The sequence below is a fragment of the Diceros bicornis genome, chromosome 22 (assembly GCF_020826845.1).
Source record: "Diceros bicornis minor isolate mBicDic1 chromosome 22, mDicBic1.mat.cur, whole genome shotgun sequence".
Taxonomy (NCBI): domain Eukaryota; kingdom Metazoa; phylum Chordata; class Mammalia; order Perissodactyla; family Rhinocerotidae; genus Diceros; species Diceros bicornis.
The window spans coordinates 58528888-58552743 of record NC_080761.1 but is presented as its reverse complement, the minus strand read 5'-3'; the positions used below and the strand labels follow the sequence as shown (position 1 = coordinate 58552743).

Genomic DNA, 23856 nt, shown 5'->3' with positions numbered 1-23856 from the left:
GCTCTGGGCTCCTCTTGGATCTGCCTGCCCCTCATCCCTCATTTTCCTCAGTGGCCCTGGTTGCGTGTAGCGGAGAGCAGTATTTAGAAACCAGATTGGGGTGTGGATGTTCTTGCTCCTGGAGTGTCACTGCTTCTAGGCCCTCGGCTGACAGCTAGAGATGGATGTGTGTAGACTAACCCACCTGTACACACTTACCTCTAGTGACTGCAGTGTGGTCCCCTACATGCCAGTTCCTGCCGATGACTCCATGGCCAACCCAGCACCACAGGGTCAGGCTGGCCTCCTCCCTCTGTGCATTTGTAACCCCGTCTCCTACGGCGAGTCACCTGGCTCATCCACCATCCGTTTGCTCTAGCCTCACACGAGTGATGTGGTTTAGCCTTGTTCCCCCACACCCTTGCACCCCTGTGAGACACACATTACCAAGGAGAGTTCAGGGTCTGGGTGTCTGTCCTCAGGTGGCACTGCTTCCACTCAAAACATTGTTTTCCAGAATTACCTAGGGCAGCTCCCCCTGCCCGCTCAGCGGGATTATTCCGGTGCGATACATTGTCAGTCTGCATTCTGTCCTGGCACCCCGACATCCTGGCTGATTTTTAAAAATTTGCATACACTAAAGTTCATTCTCTGTATGAGATGTCCAGTTGGATGAGTTTGGACAACACGTAGTCGTGTTGTGCCCACCCCCAGGCTGTGGGCTCTTCCCTCTTCCTTCACCGACAGAGTTTGTGGCCGTGGCGGCACTGCACTTTTGCCGTGCGCCTCCTGGAGAGGATCGCATCTCTCTCCTTGTGGCTTTAATGCCATGCTGCTTTTCCTCAGGTAAAGGCATAATAGGTTTTAACGGTGGGGAAGAATATGAGCATTTTAGAAGTTGAAGGAACTTTAAAGTCCATTAATTTTACATTCCCAGCTGGGCAGATTGGCATTAGGCCAGAACTGGAACCTGGACATTTTGGATCTCCTCCCTGTCACTGTGCCTCAGGGCGGCTGAGATAGGAAGGATAAGCCAGAGGAGGGCCACAGAGGAGGGGCACAGACTGCTGGCCCTGCTTTAGGTTTGAGATCTGTGCCTGTGGGCTTGGTTCCTTTATCTTTTGTTCTAGAAGGTTAATCCTAGCAGGCACAGATTTGTTTAATGTTAGGTGTGCCTCGGGGAGGAGTAAGGTATTGTTAATCATTTGCAAATTAGTGTCGTGGTGAATTATTAATAGTTCATTCACTTTGCTTTCTTTTTTTTTTTAAAGAATGCATTAGTCCTTTAAATTTTTATTTATTTATGTATGTATTTTTTCCCCCCAAAGCACCAGTAGATAGTTGTCTGTCATAGTTGCACAGCCTTCCAGTCGCTGCACGTGGACCGCGGCCCCAGCATGGCCTGAGAAGCTGTGCGTCAGTGTGCGCCGGGATCCCAACCCCGGGCCGGCCGCCAGCAGCGGAGCGGGAGCACTTAACCACTAAGCCGCAGGGCCGGCCCTCACTTTGCTTTTTGATGCCAGTCTCAAACCTAACGTGCTGAATGAACACAGACTGGCGTTTGGGGCGGTGGGAGCAGGTGGTGTGGAGAGCTCCACACTCCACCGAGGCCGAGGAACACGCTGCTACTGGTTGGAGTAGACCTCAGGAACCTCTCTAGGTAGTTTCAAGACTCTTTCGGGGGGCCCACCACGGGACCCCAGCGTTTTTCATTCTTTCGGTGCTTACCGCGTGCTGGGCGCCGCGCTCGACCCTCGGTCCGCGAGTGAGCGAGCCGGCGGGTCCTCGAGGCGGCTGACGGGAGGAGCCGGGCCTGGCTTGTACTAGTGCTGCTTCAGCTTTTTAGACCTTTTTCTTTTAAAAAAGTTTTTTTTTAAGCATGATTGCACTTCCCTGGGTCCTCACCCGGGTCCTCAGCCCCGCTCCTCACCCCGGGTCCTCACCCGGGTCCTCAGCCCCGCTCCTCACCCCGGGTCCTTACCCGGGTCCTCACCCCGGGCGAGGGGGGTGGGGAGGCTGACAGTGTGCTCGGGGAAGACTAGCCCGGCCCCCTGGGCCACTCTCGCTGGGAGTTGGGCAGAGCCGGGCTCTGAACAGCCCTAGCCTCAGTTCCCGCAAGAATGGGTCAAATATACATCCTGATCCGAGGCGCCCAGCACGCACGTTTAGCTCTGCCTGTGTCCCCGCGGGGTGTCTGTCTACCGAGCGAGCATCCAGGCTGCCCTTTCCAGAACTCCTCGGAGGGCCCGCGGGGCGACTCAGTCTGCCTTTGTTTCGGGGCTGATTAGGAGGTCGTGCACACTTATGTTAAAGATGTCTGGCAAAGAGCCAGAAATGGCTGCTGATTTCAGAATGCTGTAAGACACCACTGTAAATATAAAGTTCTACGTAGAAAAGTGATTTGAGGTGGAGAGGTTGGGCTTGGAGGTTATCATTTCTAGAATGTGAGAAGATGAAGCTGGCCTCATTTTAGACTTTTTTTTAAGTATGCTTTTGTATTTTGTGAAGGTACAGTGTTTTTAGATTAAAGGATAAAACAGCGTTCTCCTATTCTAAGACATAGAACATTAATTGACTCATTGGATGTTGTTTTTATTTTTTTTCTTATAGAGTAAAATTTTTTATCAAAATATTTTTGATAATTTTTATCAAAATATTTATCAAGAGAATGCAGAAAATTATTTTTCTTTTAAATATACATCTTTGAAAGGTTTGCTTTGCCTCTAAGTGAGATTTCATTATAATTAACTTTCCAACAAAATTTGGTGATCACTTCTGTATGAAAGTCAGTGAGAAATCAGAGCAGCTCTGCAGTGATATCCAGTGGGTTACTTTGACCACTTGAGGTTAATTTTTTTGCTGAGAAGCATTCGTCCTGAGCTAACATCTTTGCCAGTCTTCCTCTATTTTGTATGTGGGTCACTGCCACAGCACAGCTGCCAACAAGTGGTGTAGGTCTGTGCCTGGGGACTGAACCTGGGCTGCCGAAGCAGAACTCGCCGAACTTGACTGCTAGGCCACGGGGCCTACCCAAGACTTAGCTTTTATTAAGAAAAAAAATCCTTCTGATTGTTTCACCTATTTGACACATTTGATCTCCTTTGAAGAAATTGCTTTGGTTTCATTGAGGGTGGCTGATGTGTCTCTGTCTCTTCCTTTGCACTTCTTCATTTTCCTCTTCTGTTTCTTTTTTTACCCCCCCATCTTTTCCTTCAAAATACTGTCCCAAAGATAAGCTGGCATTGTGTATTTTGAAGCAGGGTGATCTTTGCACTTGACAAGAAATCGAGAATGAATTTGCAGTGTGGATGGGATCTTAAGTTACTGACCAGGAGATGCTATCCCTCTGGGATTTCTTATTTGAGCAGTGTGCTACACGCTTTATGACGGCTCTTTTGACTGTGTGGCTTTCCTGGATATTTTCATATCTGGAGCGTGCAGGATCTGTACAGGCATGTCTGTGCATCGAGCGCGTACTGCAGTGGAGCTGGCCCCTGACAGGCATTCTTCTTACTTGCACAGGTTGCGCAGAGCATCGAGGACCATCATCAAGAAGTGATCGGTTTTTGCAGAGAAAATGGCTTCCACGGCTTGGTTGCGTACGACTCTGATTATGCGCTGTGCAACATCCCCTACTACTTCAGTGCCCACGCCCTGAAACTGAGCCGGAACGGGAAAAGCCTCACCACAAGCCAGTACCTGATGCACGAGGTGGCCAAGCAGCTGGACCTGAACCCAAACCGCTTCCCCATCTTTGCCGCTCTGTTAGGTAGGTGGGCAGTGTGAAAACTATTTCGTTTTATGGGGAGTTCTGTACTAGCAACATACTGATTGTTTTAAATCGCAGTGCTGGAATGTTTTGGATTATGTCTTAAATTTAAAAGAACCAGGGAACGGGCTCCTCCTCAGTGGCATTCCTTACTTGTTATTATTTTTTGTTGTTGCTAATGATGTGCTTTTGTTCTTAAGTGTTCATTTATGTGTTGTTTTGTCCAGGCCAAAAAACTAATTTTGTGAATAAATTCACTTGCAGTTTAGGGGCAATAACATCTGAAAATCACAAATGTTAACACATTCTCACCATGAAAATTAGACGTTTAAATCTTTGGCGTATATTGTGTTTATTATAGAAGAAAATATGCTGTGAAGTTAGCGCTGTCACGTTTTCCCTCATTTTAAGGACACTCACTACTTTTCAAAGGAAAACAACAAAAATTACCTATCTTACCTTGTTTCCAATGCCTACATTTTAAGTAAATGTATAAATGTCTTTAAAAACGCCCTTGGAAGAATTCCTTATGCTGAATATACAGAAAGGATGAAATCTTGTTTTAACTAAAGTTTTATTTTTTTTTACTTTTTATTTTTTTGTGAGGAAGATCAGCCCTGAGCTAACATCTGCCAATCCTCCTCTTTTTGCTGAGAAAGACTGGCCCTGGGCTAACATCCATGCCCATCTTCCTCCACTTTATATGGGACGCCGCCATAGCATGGCTTGACAAGCGGTGCGTCGGTGCGTGCCTGGGATCCGAACCTGCGAACCCTGGGCCGCCACAGCGGAGCGTGCGCACTTAACCATTTGTGCCACTGGGCCGGCCCCTAACTGAGGTTTTATGTATTAATTTCTTTCAACTTAAAAATAACTTTCCAATAGGTAATATATTTACCTGTCACTTTATGTCTGCGCTTTATAGTTGTTTCCTTTCTTCTCTCTTCTATCTGCTCCTCTGCCTTGTGCTTGCCTTGTGTTCCTGTGTCTCGAGCTACTTGAATAGCCAGCTCTGGTTTGCAAGAACTGTGTCCACGATATGAGTAAATGTGTTCCGAGCGAGGCCCTCCGTGATTAAAACCCAGGACCTGCAATGATGGGATTGGGCTGTTTGGGGCACAGGCCCTTTTTGAAAGATATGTGGTCTCCAGCTAAGTGAGACCTTACTGTACTCTCTCAGTTTGTTTGCTGGCGAGGTTAGCATCTCATCCAATTGTGTTTAAGAGGGGAATTATATTGTGGGTTATTTTTAGAAATTTCTAGTTGTGAGATTTTTATAAACATTCCAAAAAGGTTTTACATAATTAGAAATTATAGTGAGGGAGCCAAATTTTCCACGTACTGTTTGGTGATAGCATTTCAAATTGTATAAGAATCAATCAACAGAATTCTGATTTCACAAGTTGTCTTATTTATTTGGATCTAATCTCGAATATGGGTCTTTAAGTGGGTGCTGGCTGTTTTCTGTGTTTTCTTAGAGAACTCTTGTGACTTGGGATTTGGAGGATTAAAACTCATTTTCTAAATATGCTTTCATATTTTCAAATACTAAAATAAAAAGGATGTTTCTTCTGATGTTAAAAGTGATTATGGGGATGGGCACATTATGAAAAGTTTCATAATTACTTAAATGTCATACAGAATGACTTGGGCATGTTAATTGACTTTAGAAGAACAGGAAGATTGTATGCTTTTAGAATATGGATGCCTTTGCTAATTTTAGATGTGGAAGGATATTTGTTTATCTTATTTAAGAAACATTGAATACTTTTCTTGGGAGATAATGCCAATGCATACTCTTCTAGCTAAATTATTTTGTGAAATTTTAAAATAAATGAAAAACGGTAGTAACATTTTGAATAATTTAGTAATGAATTAGTTTAGGGCTTATAATTTCTTCAAAAAATTTAGGCAAGTTACAGGTAAACTCCTAATTGGGTGATCATTTTTATTTTAGATCTTGTGTAAAAGTTTCAGTGTCTTCAAATGAGAAAGATTATTTTTCTTTTCCATTTTATAATAGAAAGTGTAGCTTTATAAGTAGTGTTGTTGTAGAAAAGTTGGACGGAATATTCATTTAAATATTTGATCCAAGTTTTACTGTTACTGATGGTAGAATTGGCTTAATATTTTTTCAGGTAGAAGCTTTGAAAACATGTCTTTGTACTTCATTCTTCCCTCACAGTAAGGTCCTGTGCGGCTCACGAGCGGAGGAAAGTAGTGCAGAGCTCTGTATCTGGGCTTGCAGGACTCGTCTCTGCTCCTCTGGACATCGTGGCGGTTCAGTACTTGTGTGTTTAGAATATTATGGTTAGCAGTGTTGCAGATGATCTCACCTTGTTCCGCTGCCTGTTAGCAGCTAATTAATGAATACTCTCAGTATGGAGGTAATTAAATTGTGATATAAAGATCACAGAATTATCTAGGAAATTCCTGCTTTTCAATTGCATTGAGATAACTAACATGCTAACGATGTTAGTATATCAGGCCTCCAGGCACTTCGGTGAAGGGAGCGTGTCCCCCAAAATGCAGATTCTCAGCGGAATGCAGTTCTTGTGACAAAGCCCTGGTGACAGGGTGCACAGCTGAATGGTCCTCCTTGTTGGTGGTGTAGTCTGTGCTTTGTCACATCTATTTGTGGGTGGTGGTGGAAGTTACAGGAGGAGGGTGTCGATCCACGTCACAAGCAGCAGTCATTGTCACTTAACCTGGCTTAGGGAGATGTTATGACTGCACAGATTCCGCCTGTGCTGTTGAACCTCGTTCACAGAGCACACTGTGAACCATGGGCGTCTCACGAACAACTGAAACTTGTATCAGAGTCGGGATTTGGCACCCCGGCATTATCAGACTGACCTCAGTACTTTGCTGGGAAGTTGCTGAGGTTTTTATGTGGTTTGCTCAGTTTGAATGCTGTTGGAACTACTGGAAATTCATCCTGTACTTGAGGCAGCTGCAAGAAGTCAGCCCGCTGCATGTTGCTTTATATTAAAAGATGAAGAAATAGTCTCAGTTTCTGTGTGACAGTTTCATGTGGTGTGTCAAACGAGGTGGTCCTGAGAAGTCGTATTGCAAAGTCTGAGACAAGCAGACAAAGGTAATGTACAGAACATACATGCAGTGATGTTCACTCTCCCTGGTGTCGCTCATGACGATGGCTTTTATGGCATCCGTGTTTGTGTTCCAGGAAATCACATTCTACCTGATGAAGATCTGGCTTCCTTTCATTGGAGTTTGCTTGGTCCAGAACATCCACTAGCCTCACTTAAGGTACAAATTCATTTCATTTCCAACATTTGTAATCATCAACTGTTGATTTTGCTATGACTTATGTAAATAATGTTCCTTTATTGTAGAAGGAAATATGCCACAAAGTTAGCAATATCCTGCTTTCCCCTGGCTTCAGGATCTGCACTGCTTAAAAACCAACCTACCTTATCTTATCCCCAGCACCTATATTTTAGGGAAATTTATAAATGTCCTTAAAAATTCCTTGAGAGGAATTCTTCATGCTGTGTACCTAGAAAGGTAGAAATCTTTTAGCTAAAGCTTTTATATATTAATTTCCTTACTAATTATTTCAATTGGTAATAGAGTCATCTGTTACTCAGATCAACATGTTAGCATAGTTCGATAAATTTCATGACTTTCTTACTAATTGTCCAAAATTATAAAAGTCTAGTTCAGGCTTTAATGCTTTTTGAATGATGGAGGAGACTCAAGTTCATTAGAGAAATGGTCCATTTGTACTATTGCATTAACACTTAGTATTTATTTTCTTATCTTCCCCCTTCCTGTTTATGAAAGTATCTTAACTTTGGTTTTCTAGAGGGGAGGTCTGCGGTTTGACGTGAGCATGACAGTGGATTGGTGTGAGCCACGGGAGACCTAGACTTGAGCTTAGGAGTGGCTTCCTGGGATCTTTGGAATCCCGTTGCTGGGTGAACGGGCTCTGTATCCTCTGCTGTTAGCGTTGGGACTAGAGTCACTGTTCGTTAGGTGGGGACTGGAAAGTCGGGGCCTCGGTTCCTCACAGTGAAGGGGGGTTGTGTGGAATGATTTCTGAGGGCATTTTTCCTGTGAAATTCTGGGTTCTGTCAGAATTCCCCTCCCTCCATAGTCTTCATTGGAGTTTTTGTGTTTTGCCTTAGAGTGAACTTTGGTGATTCCTGAATGTCCAAGCAGAATTCCTTCCCGCCCGTTTCTTCCTGTTCCTTGCCGCCTAGAACCCTTGTCTGGTCCATCTTTTACCAACACGTCATAGTATTTCTTTTTTTTTATTTTTTTGCTGAGGAAGATTTGCCCTGAGCTAACATCTGTGCCAGTCTTCCTCTATTTTGTATGTGGGATGCTGCCATAGCATGGCCGCTGATGAGTGGTGTAGGTCAGCGCTGGGATCTGAACCTGGGCGGCTGCAGTGGAGCGTGCTGAACTTAACCATCAGGCCACGGGGCGGCCCTCACTTTTCATTCTAACAGTTCTTGATGTGGGGGTTTTCAAGTTCTGTATGGAAGTCAGTTTTTCTCCTCTTGTTAGAAATTACTGGTTTTCTTTTGCTTTTTGGTTCTTGAAGGAGAAAAGCTTTCTGTTTGTTCTTGGCCAAAGTGTTCTTCCTGTTTGTTTTCATTTATGAAGTGCTGCAATTTATAATCTTGATGCTAAACTCCTGGTGATAGACACCATTGTGAAATGCAGATCAGAAAAGTAAAGTCTGAAATCAGGTGGACCTGAGAGTATTGTGCTCATTAGGTTTGTTAAGCAGTTTGCTTTTATGAGTTGGGACGAGACAAAGGCTTGTTTCTTACAAAGTTTGTATGGTTCTGAATAGTAGGGTGAGAGGCTCCCAGGACCCAGGCCATGTGCACGTGTCCTTGTGGAGCTGGCTTTCTTCATGTGTCAGGGATGTGAGGAGCTGTTTGAAGAATAATTGGAAAACCAACTCAGTCTAGTGACAGGTCACTAACGTCATTATCATGTGTTTTTCTTAATGTTCGATTAAGAAAAATATTAAGTATTTAAAAAGTTGAAATAGAAAATGTCTGTCCCTGTATCCACCATCTTCATTCAACAGTTGTTAACATTTTGCTGTAAAGTGTGTTTGTATGTTTGTTTTTAACTCCACTATTTGGAAGTAAGTTGCAGATACCATAACAGTTTACCCACAAAAACTTCAGTTTATATCACCACCACCTGAAAATAAGGATAATCTCTTACTCATATTACTATTATCACATAAACTAAATTAGCAATAACTCCCTAATGTCATTTAATATTAAGTCCATATTCAAATTTTTCCAGTTGTTGCCTAAAAGTTATTTATGGTGTTGTTTGTTGTTTTTTTAAAAAATCAGGATCCAGTCAAGCTTTATGCATTATCAATGTGTGTATTTTAAATATTAGCTGGTGTTTTTATGGCATAATGGAGAAGCAATCCAAAGTAATCTTTCAATCACTTGATGATAAGTTGTAGGATTTTTAAAGTCACAGTCTGAAATGCAGGCACATCTGGCTTTGAGTTCAAAGGTTGCATTTGTTGGCCACTTTTATGTTTTGACCTCTTATACACATTTTCTGTGTGCGGTGTCATTTCAATCATCTTAACATAGATGGTGGGAAATTGGATGTGATGATTTTTTCCATGAACATTACTGCTGTATGGAATTGTCTGTATCCTAGCTGCTTTTTGAGTCTCTTCTTTTTCCCAGTTGTAAAACTAGCTACATCTTTTGAAAGTTTGGTTAGTTGTTGCTTAGGAAACTTTCTCATGATTTTTATTAGTTGCTTTTTAACACAGTATGTTGCATACACAGCTTTTAAGGATATCGGCTTTTGCATCCTTGAGTTCAAATCTACCTTGGCCCATTCTTTTTATCCTACTATTTTTATAGCATTTCACTAAAGCCAAATCTTCTCCATTATTGTTCACAGAGAGTTGGTGTTATACAAACTCTTTATCTCATCAATTCAAAGCACCCCTTAACATGTAAGACCCTAATCTTAACCCTCTCAGCATTTCAGCCTCACTGTCTGCAGAGCTGGCTGTGCTGAGAGAAGAGCGTGTCTGGGGTTGGCTCTGTGGGTAAGAGGCACATGGGGAACCTGGGGTGGTCAGGGAGGAAAGCCGGGACGGTGAGGTTGTGGATGATAGCCTCAGAGGAGGCTCAAAGGGGCAGAGTTCTGTTTTGTGCTGCCTTAATAATCAGGGGCCCTGCTCACAGGAGTGCGGTGCTGGACTGAGTTAGAACCTAAAATCACAGGAGGGCAGTAGAGAGAGGAGGGAGGGCAGCCTGTCAGCTTGTAGGCTTTTCAGTCCTTCACTTTCCACGTTAGGAGCTGCTAGTGAGGTGGCGACAGATGTCTGAGGTTTGGAGATAAAGAGTATTTCATTTGTGTTTAGGACAGTGGGAGACCACATCATGATGTAAAACTAGGAGCAGGGGTGGGCGGCCTGAGGGGTGTGGTGCCGCCAGCCCTGTGGGAGCACCCCCTGGCCATGAGCTCATGCTGAATGAGAGCCCTTTTGTAAATGTGCTTTTGAGTTGTTTATTGTTCTAGGATTTTGAGTCCCCATAAGATGTGGAACTTTTTATTTTGGGTAGGAATTTAATTAAAAAATTTTTTTAAATTGGGCATTAGTTTCAGGCATTGTATTCACTTTAATGGTTTTTGTGTTCCTAAACTTCATACCCCAGTTTCATGCGTTTCGAGTTTTTATCCCAGTCACTCGTTCTTGAGCCCTAAGTATTTCCTGCCACAAAGTCCCTTCCGCCATCTCCTTTATGTTGGACAAGCCGCCTTGCAAGATTTATGCGATTTATGCCGCCTTTCCTCCTCACCGACCTCCTACAAGCATTGTTCTCCTGTAGAGTGATTCAGTCTCTATTTTGCTCTCTCTACACCACACCCCAATTTTGTGGAGCAGGCAGAAGAGATCCAACCCCGGACTCACTGTCCCCCAGCCCAGCCCAGCCCAGCCCAGCCCTGTCTGCAGTGGGCCGGGCAGGTGCTGGTGCTGCCTGAACCCCTCTCCGAAGGCTTCCCTCAAAGCTCCCCTGCCTGCTCTGCCTCTTCTCACAGTTCCCTGACTGACGGCTCCCTTTAGGATTTAAATGTCCTTTGGTATTTATAACCCTACCTTCCCTTTCACTTTCACTGTTTTCAGTTGCCTTCCTTTACCAGCATTTTCTTCCCCTGAGGCAGCTGTATCCCAGGGCAGTCTGTCAGGTCACAGTAGGAACACTTTGTTTGACATTTACCTAGAATTTTACCCAAAGTTATCTCTAACTTTGTATTTTTTGTCTTGCTGTTTGCCACTAAGGTCACTGAGTAATCCTCTTTACAAGTGTCTTTAGGAGCAGTCGACCCCGGGGAGCAGGGAGCCTGGTTCTGAGTAGTGTATCAGGGTCCAGTAGCGTGTCAGGGTCCCCAGGCACGTGGAGGTGGACAGAGGAGCCGTCTGCTGTCTCAGTGCAACCGCAGCCCTCCCGAGGTCGGGGTGCATGGCAGGGCTCGCAGCAGGCCTCCTGAGGAAGCTCAGCCTTGAAGCTTCTCCTCCCTTTCGGCTTCTGTGATGAGGGGTCATGGGTGGTGGGTGCAGCTGCTGCCACGTGTCAGGCAGCCCACGGTCCTCACGCCTGCTGTGCCTGGCTCCTGCCTGGGTTTCATGCCATGCGTGGAACCAGCTTCCAGAGAGAAGAGCAGCATAATTTCAGGCACTTTGAGGTTTTATGGTGTATCTAACATACTGTGAAACCTTACTGGAGCAAGATTGGCAAGCAGATTCTTTCTGAAATCCTTTTTGAAAGTAAGTTGGGTATAAATTGTACACAAAAAGAAAGATGGGCTTCGTTTATTCTGAATTCCACCTTTTAAGGCATTGCAGGAGGTGGCAGTTTGACCCTTATGACCTTCCAAAGAAGGAATTCCTGCTTGCATATTAGTGTTAATTGAAGTTAACTCAATATATTCCCTTCCCAAGAAGTCATCCTATAGTTTCATAAAAACTAAGAAGCACTTCCTAAAATGTAAGGACTTTTTGGGCCCCTAAAATCTAAGGACTTTTTGGGCCCTAGAGAAAATAGTATTAGGGGCCTGGGAGGTTGAAAAAGTTCAACCATTATGCAGTGTGGAAGTGAGAGCTACTTACAATCCCACTCCAGGGAGATAACCACTGTGTCGTCTTTTTTTTTTTTTTTTTTTTGGTGAGAGAGATTGGTTATGAGCTAACATCCGTTGCCAATCTTCCTGTTTTTGCTGAGGAAGATTAGCCCTGAGCTAACATCTGCGCCCATCTTCCTCTTATTTTGTATGTGGGACACCACCAAGGCATGGCTTGATGAGTGGTGCATAGGTCCACATCCGGGATCCGAACCCACGAACCCCGGGCTACTGAAGTGGAGTGCGTGAACTTAACCATTACGCCACCAGGCCGGCCCCAGGAAGATAACTACTTTTAACAGATTGATATTTGGTCCTCTAGAATTTTTAAAAATGTTCGTCCTGCTAATGTTGTCGTCATTATAATGTCATCATTGTCATGCACATGAGCTGCATGTTCTTAATGGTCCATGTGGAGCTTCAGTGCACAGATTCATCATACTGGGCTCTCAGCTTTTCAGTCCCAGAAACCTGCTTTTAGTAAGAAGTTTTATTCTTTGCTCATTTTAAATTTATATATGGAATCCTTAAATGGAAATACAAGACTGAACTCAAAAGACTTTTGCTTGTTTATTTCTTCCCATCAGAACTTCCTTTCCTGTTCTTGGTTTGTTTGAAAGTGAAGGTGGAAAGCTTGAAGTTCTGAGGATTCTTCTGGAATCGTTGAGACTCAACAATAGCTTTTCTGTCTGTTTTACAGGTTTTGGGTGAGACCCAAGTGACATTGCTGGGAAGGTGGGGCAGAGCCCGGGGAGGGGTTTGTGCTCTCTGGTTACTACAGGATTGCTTTCAGCTCGGCTCCTCCGAGAGGGATTGGGCCTGCCAGCAGACTTCTTCCCGGTGAGCTGGAGTGCACAGCCAGCCAGGAGGAGAGCTGATCTGAAAGATACAGGGTTTATGGCCCCCGACTTCTGATGCCTGGGGAGGGGTCAGTGAGGAGAGAGGTCAGGGAAACAAAGGGATGCTCATGAGGGGTCCTTTGCTCTCTCTGTTTCTTTCATGACCTGGAATCTTCCTGTTTTATATTAGATAAGAGGCATATTCTCAGTCTTAAAAATATGCTTGCAGACACTTTCTAGCTTATGTCCTCCAGCGTGGCTCCAGAATCCTGGCACTGTCCATACCCAGGCCTCCTCCGTCACTCTGAGAGGAGAGATGGCTTCTGTTGGAAATGTGGCTCTCATGGCGGCTCCCCAGCCCTGAGCCTTGCGCACACACATGCACATACCCACCCTGTGCCTCTCCAGTGGTCTTTCCACACTGAGCACTCTGACTCAGGCTCTACCAGAGACATCACCTTTCTTGAGACCAGCCATGTCTGGGACCAGAAGGATGTGTGACAAAGTTGGAACTTGCTGGCCAGTTACTTCCAGAACTGCCATTCTTGGTTAGGAAACTTTTTTTTTTTTTTTCTAACAGCTTTATTGAGGTAAAATTCACCTATCATAAAATCTACTCCTTTAAAGTATACAATTCGGTGGTTTTTAGCTTTCAGAGAGTTGTGCAACCATCATCACTATCTAATTTTAGAATATTTTCGTCACCCCAAAAAGAAAGCCTGTACCTATTGGCAGTCAGAAGAGTCCCCACTTCTCCTCCTCCCCCACTGCCTGGCAACCACTAATCTGCTTTTCTCTCTCTGGGTTTGCCTCTTCTGGACATTTCATATAAGTAGAATAATGGGACCTCTGTGTCTGGCTTCTCTCACTGAGCATAATGTTTTCAAGGTTCATCCAGGTTGTAGCGTGAACTAGCTCTTTTCTCCTTTTTATGGCCAAATATTGTTCCACTGTGTGGGTATACCTCCCACAGTTAATACATTCCTCAGTTGGTGGACATTCCGGTTGTTTCCACGTTTCGGCTGCTGTGAGCCTTCATATACAAGTCTCTGTGTGGACACGTGTTTTCATTTCTCTCCGGTCTGTACCTGGAATTGCTGGTCGTGCGGTAACTGTGTGCTGGCTTTTTGAGGAAGCCTGTACCGCCCTGTTTTCACAGCAGCTACCTCGTTTACACTGCCACCAGCACTGTTGGAGGGTCTGCTCTCCTCACATCCTCACCCAATGTATGAGGGCTCTGATTTCTCCACATCCTTGTCAGCACTTGTTATTGTCTCTGGTTTTATTTTTAGCTGTCTCAGTGGGCGTGATGAGGTTTTGATCTGCATTTCTCTGATGGCTAATGATGTTGAGCATCTTTTCCTGTGCTCACTGGCCATTTGTATATCTTTGGATAAACATCTATTCAAATCCTTTGTCCATTTTTAAATTGGGTTGTCTTTTTATTATTGAGTTTTAAGAGATTTTTTTTTTTATATATTCTGGATACAAGTATCTTATCAGTTAGCTGATTTGCAAATACCGGTTCTGTCGGTTGTCTTTTTGCTTTCTTGATGGGTTCCTTTGATAACTCTTTTGAGACTCAGGCCAGTTAAACGTTATCACCTTTTACTGCTCCTAGTCACTCCCTCGGTCGCTTGTCATTTATTAAAGTCTTGGGGATCTTCCAGTCTTTCCACATTACCTTCCAGAATCCTCAGCGAGCCCAGTGTGCTGGAGACAGCCCAAGGCAGCTTATCTCCCATAACGGTGTGGCCTGAGCTCTGCTGTGCTGGCCCTTCTAGTTCCAGAGTCAGACACTGGTCTTTCTTCTCCCAGAATAGCTCCATTTCCTGTCTAAACTTCAACATTCCTTCTCCCCTCCGTCACTGCTGCCTTCTACCTTCAGTATTCACACAAGCTGACACTTCGCTCCTTGGCCCTCCATTGAGCCCTCTGCCCCTTTTCTCACAGTTTCTCCCTTCCCCAGCAAGCCTGCCTCTGGGCAGGTCTTCTTGAACTGGTTATTCCAGCATCACCTGTCTCTTGCTCCTTCTTCCATCTCACCTGCCCAGCAAACCCTCCACCCTAATAGATGCCATCCAGAGAACATCTTAGAGAACCACACAGCTGAACAGATTTGCCTCTGCAGATCTACGTCTGAGTTAAAGAAGGACCTACATACATGGATAGATGTGTGTCTTCATAGATCAAAATGCTGTTGTTATGTAGATTTACTACATCCCAACTGAAATCCCAGCAAGCTTTTGTTTTTGGTAGCAATTGAAAAACTGATTTTAACATCCGTGTGGAACCCAGCAAAGGACCTAGAATAGCAACAAGTTTGAAAAGTAAGAACAAAGTTGGAAGACTTCATGTTACCTGATTTCAAGACTCATTTTAAACTATAATAATCAACTCATTGTGGCCCAGACATAAAGATAGTCATATAGGTCAGTAGAGCACAGGAGAGTACAGAAATAGACCTGCACATATGTGGTCAGCTGTTTTCATCAGAAGCCCAAGGTAAGTCAATGGGGAAAGGACAGTTTTTATGGTAAGTGGATATCCACATGCAAAAATAAAAAGAATGGGAGGTGACGTCAGCATCGTGGCGGAGTTATTCCCTTTGTGTCTTCACTCTGAAGTTACAACCAATTGGACATCCATTGACAACAGAGGATTCTGTACACAGCACAACAGGACACATAAGAGATCCATGCACCTATACATCTGAAGGTGAGTGGGACTGATCCCTGGGAGGCGGTGCAACTAGGAGAGCAGCCATTCCCCCGTCCCCAGCAGCAGTGATCCAGAGTGTGAATCCTCAAGCTGACAGGCGCGCCTGCGAGCAGCTGCTGTAGGAGCAGAAGCGGCAGGCTCCATGGCTCATGTGACTGTGAGTGGAGCAGAAACAGTGGGTGCCGCAGCTCGTGCGACTGTGATTAGAGTGGAAATAGCGGGTGCTGCAGCTCACATGACTGCGAGTGGGGGCAGGAAAAACAGGTGTGGCTTCCTCCCTGCCTGTCTCCCAGGGGATCCAGCACATGCACCCCCTTTTGCTCCCCAGGCAGTGGCCAGGTCTTTCCAACAGCAGGGACAGTATACAAAACTCAGATTTTTCTCGGCTGTGGTGGGGCACCCTGACCTGAGTTTTCAAAACTCGCTGGCTAGTGCCAGAGACCAGAGGCTGCACAGCAAGCAAAACAACAACCTCTTCCTGCTTAGCCCCTGTTCCCCCACCAGTGGTGGCAGGTGGAACTTGTGACCAGAGGCTTCAGGAACCATAGCAGAACCAGTGACCCAGCCCCAAGTGGTGGTACCCCTGACACCAGCTCCACCAGCAGCAGGGGCTACACACAAGTCCCTGGGTCCCTGGGCCCCTGGGCCCCCAGCAGTGATAGTGACGCCTGTGAACGCAGCACACCTGGCAGCAGTGCAGCCAGCACTGCCAGACATTCTGGGAGCAGCAGTGAGGTGGTGCACGGGGCAGCAGCATCCGAGCCCATGGAGAGCCCGTGGAGAGCCAGAGGAGGAACACGAGACCCAGGAAACCCTGGAAGCAGCAGAAGTGCTCGCAGCCTGGTGACCCTGGTGGCGATACCAGACACTGCAGCGATGTAATAGACAGCAAGGCACCAGCAACCTCACAGGCACAAATGGCACAGGGAGAGCGCTGACGACACCTGTAGCAGAGGCAGTGGAGAGTGCAAAGTGTAGCTCATAATCAGAGCAGTACCCAAATAAGAAAGGTGGTTACCACGGCAAATGCACTGGCAGTGGACCCATTCATCACATACCTTGAAGAACTACACTCATGTGGCAGAACAGAGAGAGAATGACAACTCTCCAGAAACCAAACCTGAAGTCACAGAAGATTACAATCTAACTGACAGAGAACTCAAAATAGCTGTCATAGGGGCCCACCCAGTGGTGTAGCAGTTAAGTTTGTGCACTCAGCTTTGGCTGCCCCGGGTTTGCGGGTTCGGATCCTGGGTGTGGGCCAATGCACTGCTTATCAAGCTGTGCTGTGGCAGCATCCCGTATAAAGTAGAGGCAGATGGGCGCGGATGTTAGCCCAGGGCCACTCTTCCTCAGCAAAAAGAGGAGGATTGGCATCAGATGTTAGCTCAGGGCTGATCCTCCTCAAAAAAAACAAAAAACAAAAAAAATAAGTGTCATAAAGAAACTCAATGAATTACAGTAAAACTCAGAAAGTTCAATGAGCTCAGGAATAAAATTAATGAACAGGAGTACTTCACCAAAGAGATTGAAACTCTAAAAAAAAAAAACCAAACACATTCTGGAGATGAAGCACACAATGAGATGAAAAATAATGTAGAAATCATTAAAAATAGAGCAGACCATATGGAGGAGAGAATTAGTGAGCTTGAAGATAGAAACCCAGAAATGATTCAGGTGAAGGAGAGAGAACTAAGATTTTAAAAAAATGGAGAAATTCCTCAAGAAATATCTGACTCAATTAGGAAAAGTAACATAAGGATAATAGGTGTCCCAGAAGGAGAAGAGAGGGAAAAAGGAGCAGAGAGCTTATTCAAAGAAATAATAGCTGAGAACTTCCCAAACCTGGGGAAGGAACTGGACATGCAAGTACATGAAGCTAATAGGACTCCTAGTTATCTCAGTGCAAAAAGACTTCTTCAAGGCATATAATATTAAAACTGTCAAAAGTCAATGACAAAGGAAAATATTAAGGACAGCAAGAGAGAAAAAAATAACCTACAAAGGAACCCCCATCAGGCTTTCAGCAAATCTCTCAGCAGAAACCCTACAGGCTAGGAGAGAGTGGAATGATCTATTCAAAATACTGAAAGACAAAAACTGTCAGCCAAGAATACTCGTTCCAGTGAAATTATCCTTCAGATATGGTGGGGAAATAAAGGCTTTCCCAGATAAACAAAAGCTGAGGGAGTTCATTGCTACTACACCTGCCTTACAAGAAATGTTGAAAGGAGCCCTCTACTTGGAACAAAACGGCAAAAGTCTACAAAGCTTTGAGCAAGAATATAAATAGACAGACGGAATCAGAAAGTTGCAGCTCTATTATCAGAATAGCTTAGTAAACAATTATAAAGGATAAAAGGAAAGAAAGCATCAAAAATGACTATAACCACTTGAATTTGGTCACGAACTTACAACACAAAAAAGAATGATGTGTAACAACAAAAACACAGAAGGGGGAGAGGAAAGGGACAGAACCTGCACGGGCTAATGAGGTGATCAGAAAAAGGACTGTCTCATCTATGAGATCTTGTATGTGAATCTCATGGTAACCACAAAACAAAAAGTCAGAGCAGAGTCACAAAACATAAAAAAGAAGGAAACTGAGAAAAACATCACAGAAAACCACCAAACTGAAATGGCAGGCAGACATACAAGGAAAAAGAAACAATGGAAGTATAGAACAACCAGAAAACAAGAGATAAATTGGTAACATTAAGCCCTCATATATCCATCATCACTCTAAATGTAAATGGATTGAACTCACCAATCAAAAGACACAGAGTGGCTGGATGGATTAGAAAACAAGGCCCAACAATATGCAGCCTCCAGGAAACACATCTCAGCTCTAAAGACAAACACGCTCAGAGTGAAAGGATGGAAGACGATACTCCAAGCAAACGGCAACCAAAAGAAAGTGGGTGTTGCCATACTTATATCAGACAAAGCAGATTTCAAGACAAAAAAGGTAATGAGACAAAGATGGGCATTATATAATGATAAAAGGGACATTCCACCAAGAAGACATAACACTTATTAATATATATGTACCTATCACAGGAGCACCACAGTATATAAAGCAACTCTAAACAGACCTAAAGAGAGAAGTTGACAGCAGCACAATAATAATGGGGGACTTTAACACCACACTATGTCAATGGATAGATCATCCAGACAGAAAGTGAACAAGGAAACAGTGACCTGAAATGAAACACTAGACTAGATGGACTTAATAGATATATATAGAACATTCCATCCAAAAACAGCAGAATACACACTCTTCTCAAGAACACATGGAACGTTCTCAAAGATAGACCATATGTTGGGAAATAAAGCAAGCCTTAATAACTTTAAGAAGATTGATTTCATATCAAGCATCTTTTCGCACCACAATGCTATGAAACTAGAAATCAACTACAAGAAAAAAGCTGGCAAAGTCACAAATATGTGGAGATTAAACAACATGCTACTGAACAACTATGAGATTAATGAAGAAATCAAAGGAGAAATCAAAAATACCTAGAGACAAATGGAAATGAAAATATAACATACAAAAACTTATGGAATGCAGCAAAAGCAATACTAAGAGGGAAGTTTATAGCTGTACAGGCCTACCTTAAGAAACAAGAAAAATCTCAAACAATCTTAGACAATACCTAAAAGAATGAGAAAAAGAAGAACAAAGAAAGCCCAAAGTCAGTAGAATGAAGAAAATAATAATGAGAGTGGAAATAAAATGAAATGGAGACTAAAAAAAACAATAGAAAGGATCAGTGAAACTAAGAGCTGGTTCTTTGAGAAGATAAACAAATTGACAAACCCTTAGCTAGACTCACTAAGAAAAAAAGAGTGATCACTCAAATAAATAAAATCAGAAATGAAAGAGGAGAAATTACAACAGACACCACAGAAATACAAAGGATTATAAGAGAAAATAGTATGAAAGGCTATATGCCAACAAATTGGACAATGTAGAAGAAATGGATAAATTCCTAGACTCATTCAACCTCCCAAAACAGAATCAAGAAAAAATAGAGAACCTGAATAGACCAATCACAAGTAAAGATTGAAATAGTAGTCAAAAACCTGCCAAAAAACAAAAGTCCAGGACCAGATGGCTTCTCTGCTGAATTCTACCAAACATTCAAAGATTTAAAACCTATCCTTCTTCAAACTCTTCTGAAGAATTGAAGAGGAGAGGATGCTTCCTAACTCATTTTACAAGGCCAACATTACCCTGATCCCAAAACCAGGTAGCGATAACACTGAAAAGGATAATTACAGGCCAATATCACTGATGAACATAGATGCAAAAATCCTCAACAAAATATTAGCCAGTCAAATACAACAGTATATTAAAAGGATCATACACCACAATCAAATGGAATTTATTCCAGGGATGCAGGGATGGTTCAACATCCATAAATTAATCAATGTGATACACTACATTAGCAAAGTGAAGAATAAAAATCATATGATCATCTCAATAGATGCAGAGAAAGCATTTGAAAAGATCCAACATCCATTTATGATAAGAACTAACAATAAAATGGGTATAGAAGGAAAGTACCTCAATATAATAAAGGCTGTGCATGACAAACCCACAGCCAACATCATACTCAACAGGGAACAACTGAAAGCCATCCCTCTGAGAACAGGAACAAGACAAGGATGGCCACTCTCACCACTCTTATTCAACATAATACTGAAAGTTTTATTTGTTTGTTTTTTTTTTCTTTTTTGTGAGGAAGATCAGCCCTGAGCTAACATCCATGCTAATCCTCCTCTTTTTGCTGAGGAAGACCTGCTCTGAGCTAACATCTATTGCCAATCCTCCTCCTTTTTTTCCCCCAAAGCCCCAGTAGATAGTTGTATATCATAGTTACACATTCTTCTAGTTGCTGTATGTGGGACGCTGCCTCAGCATGGCCGGACAAGTGGTGTGTCAGTGCATGCCCGGGATCCAAACCTGGGCTGCCAGTAGCGGAGCGCGCGCACCTAACCGCTAAGCCACGGGGCCGGCCCCAATACTGAAAGTTTTAGCCAGAGCAATTAGACAAGAAAAAGAGATAAAAAGGATCCAAATTGGAAAGGAAGAAGTAAAACCGTCACTCTTTGTGGATGACATGATTCTCTATACAGAAAACCCTAAAGAATCCACAAAAAAACTATTAGAAATGATCAGTGAATACAGTAAAGATGCATGGTACAAAATCAATACACAAAAATCAGTTGCACTTCTATACACTAACAGCAAACTTGCAGAAAGAGAAATCAAGAATACAATCCCATTTACAATCACATAAAAAGAATAAAATACTTAGGAATAAATTTAACCAAGGAGGTGCATGACCTATACACTGAAAACTCTAAGACATTATTGAAAGAAATTGAAGAAAACATAAAGAAATGGAAAGATACTCCATGCTCATGAATTAGAACAATAAACGTAGTTAAAATGTCCATACTACCTAAAGCAATCTACAGATTCAATGCAATCCCAATCAGAATCCCAATGACATTCTTCATGGAAATAGAACAAAGAATCCTAAAATTTATATGGACAACAAAAGACCCCGAATGGGTAAAGCAATCCTGAGAAAAAAGAACAAAGCTGGAGGCATCACTCTCCCTGATTTCAAAATATTCTACAAAGCTATAATAATCAAAACAGCATGGTACGGGCACAAAAACAGACCCACAGATCAATGGAACAGAATCGAAAGCCCAGAAATAAACCCACACATCTATGGACAGCTAATCTTTGACAAAGGAGCCAAGAACATACAATGGAGAAAGGAAAGTCTCTTCAATAAATGGTGTTGGGAAAACTGGACAGCCACATGCAAAAGAATGAAAGTAGACCATTATCTTACACCATACACAAAAATTAACTCAAAATGGATTAAGGACTTGAATGTAAGACCTGAAACCATAAAACTACTAGAAGAAAATATAGGCAGTACACTCTTGGACATCGGTCTTAGCAGTTTCTTTCTGAACACCATGTCTACTCAGGCAAGGGAAACAAAAGAAAAAGTAAACAAATGGGACTACATCAAACTGAAAATCTTCTGCAAGGCAAAGGAAACCATGCACAAAATGAAAAGACAACCTACCAACTGGGAGAAAATATTTGCAAATCATATATCTGACAAGGCATTAATTTCCAAGATATGTAAAGAACTCACACAACTCAACAACAAAAAAGTGAACAATCCCATCAGAAAATGGACAGAGGAAATGAACAGACATTTCTCCGAAGAAGATATACAGATGGCCAATAGGCACATGAAAAGATGTTCAACATCACTAATTATTAGGGAAATGCAAATCAAAACTACAATGATATACCACCTTACACCTATAAGAATGGCTGTAATCACCAAGACAAAAAGTAACAAACGTTGGAGAGGTTGTGGAGAAACGGGAACCTTTATTCACTGCTGGTGGGAATGCAAACTGGTACAGCCACTGTGGAAAACATTATGGAGATTTCTCAAAAAATTAAAACTAAAATGCCATGTGATCTAACTATTTCACTTCTGGGTATTTATCCAAAGAACATGAAATCAATAGTTTGAAAGATTTATGTACCCCTGTGTTCACTGCAGCATTATTCACAATAGCCAAGATGTGGAAGCAACCAAAGTGTCCATGAACAGATGAATGGATAAAGAAGATGTGGTATATATACAATGGAATACTACTCAGCTATAAAAAAGACAAAATGGTACCGTTAGTGACAACATGGATGGACCTTGAGGGTATTATGTTAAGTAAGTCAGACAGAGAAAGACAAATACCGTTTGACTTCATTTATATGTGGAAGGTAAAACAAACACATGGACAAAGAGAACAGATTAGTGGTTACCAGAGAGGAAGGGGGTGGGGGAAGGGTGAAAGGGGTAAAGGGGCACATATGTATGGTGATGGATAAAAATTAGACTATTGGTGGTGAACACGATGCAGTCTATACACAAACTGAAATATAATGTTCACCTGAAATTTACACAATGTTGTAAGCCAATACGACCTCAATAAAATAATTTAAATAAAAAAATAAAAGGAATCGAAGAAAAATGTAAGAGAAAATCTGTATGACCTTGAGTCAGGTGAAGATTACTTAGTTAAGAGAATGAAAGCAAGTAATAGTGAGAGGAGCTATCTGTGGAGTACATCTGTAATACAAGGCTGTATTACACAGAAGAAGGCTGCATCTTCTTCTGTGAAGATGCAGAAGAAGAAACAACCCAGCAGAACAAGGGGGGTGAAAATTGTGAACAGACATTTTACAGAATGTTCGATAAGCGGACAGCGGGGCTCCGTGTTGTTAGGGAATGCTGATGAAAACCACAGGGAGAGGCTTGCTGACACTGGGACACGCCTACCGGAGGAGACCAATGACACCGAGTGGAGGCCTCGCAGCTCCTTGACGTGGCTGGTGGGAAGCACAGTCCAGAAGGGCTGCTTTGAAAACAGTCTGGAAGTTTCTGACAGAGTTAAACATACACCTGCCATCTAACCCAGCAATCCCACTCCTAGACGTTTACCCACGAGATGTGAAATCGTGTTCACACCCAGACGTGAACTCGAGTGTCCTCAGCTTTGTTCATTGTAGCTTCAGACTATCCGAGCCACACGTGTGTCGGTTGGTGAACGGGTGAAGAAGCTGGGGGCTGCTGTACAGTGAGATCGTGATAGTGGCGAGAGGAGCAGACTTCTCCTCTTGCCATATGTGAATCTGAGAAACAAAGGAAAAATCTAGGATTGCTGTGTGTGACGCCCTGGAGAAGGCACAGCTATCATGACAGGAAGCAGAACAGCGGTGCCTGGGGGGCCGGGCTGGAAGGGCACAGGGGAAGCCTTGGGGTGATGGAACCGTATTTCATGGCGTGGTGGTCACACTAATGTATGCAGATGTCGGAGCTCTAATGCACACTAATGTATGCAGTTGTCAGTGAACCGCATGCTTAAAATTGACAGATTTTACTGCACGTAAAATATCTCACTAAAACTGACTTACAAAATTATGGTCTCTGACTTGAACCAGGCTATCGGTGTCAGCAGTTAATCCTTTTACTCTCCTTAAGGTCTGTCTTAAACATTCCTCGCTCTCTTCCAGACCCCTCCAGTTTCACGCTCTTTCTCTTACAGCTGCGTTATCCGAGGTGAGTGAGAGCTTCCTCACTTCTCGCTCCAGGCTGCATTCTCCTTCTTGCATGCCCGTTTCCTGTCCTTTTTCCAGCGTGAGATGAGACTACCCTGACATGCTTGAGCCGTTGTCATGAATCCACGTGGGGAGCCCCTGCGTACCCTGTCTTGTCGGCCCCTTTCCTTCTGAGTAGCGGCCCCTCTCTTGGCCCTCTGCTTGTAAATGGGATCCAGCCT

The 23856-nt window shown here is 43.4% G+C and overlaps 1 protein-coding gene across 3 annotated transcripts in view; it reads left to right on the top strand.

The window, feature by feature from the left end:
• The window catches only part of FAM120A (family with sequence similarity 120 member A), a 110580-nt gene that overhangs the window by 14654 nt on the left and 72070 nt on the right, over positions 1–23856 (top strand). For all 3 annotated transcript variants that reach the window (XM_058566077.1, XM_058566076.1, XM_058566078.1), the window contains exons 2-3: positions 3502–3748; positions 6936–7018. In XM_058566077.1, coding sequence (XP_058422060.1) covers positions 3502–3748; positions 6936–7018 — 330 coding nt within the window. The remainder of the gene's footprint in view (positions 1–3501; positions 3749–6935; positions 7019–23856) is intronic.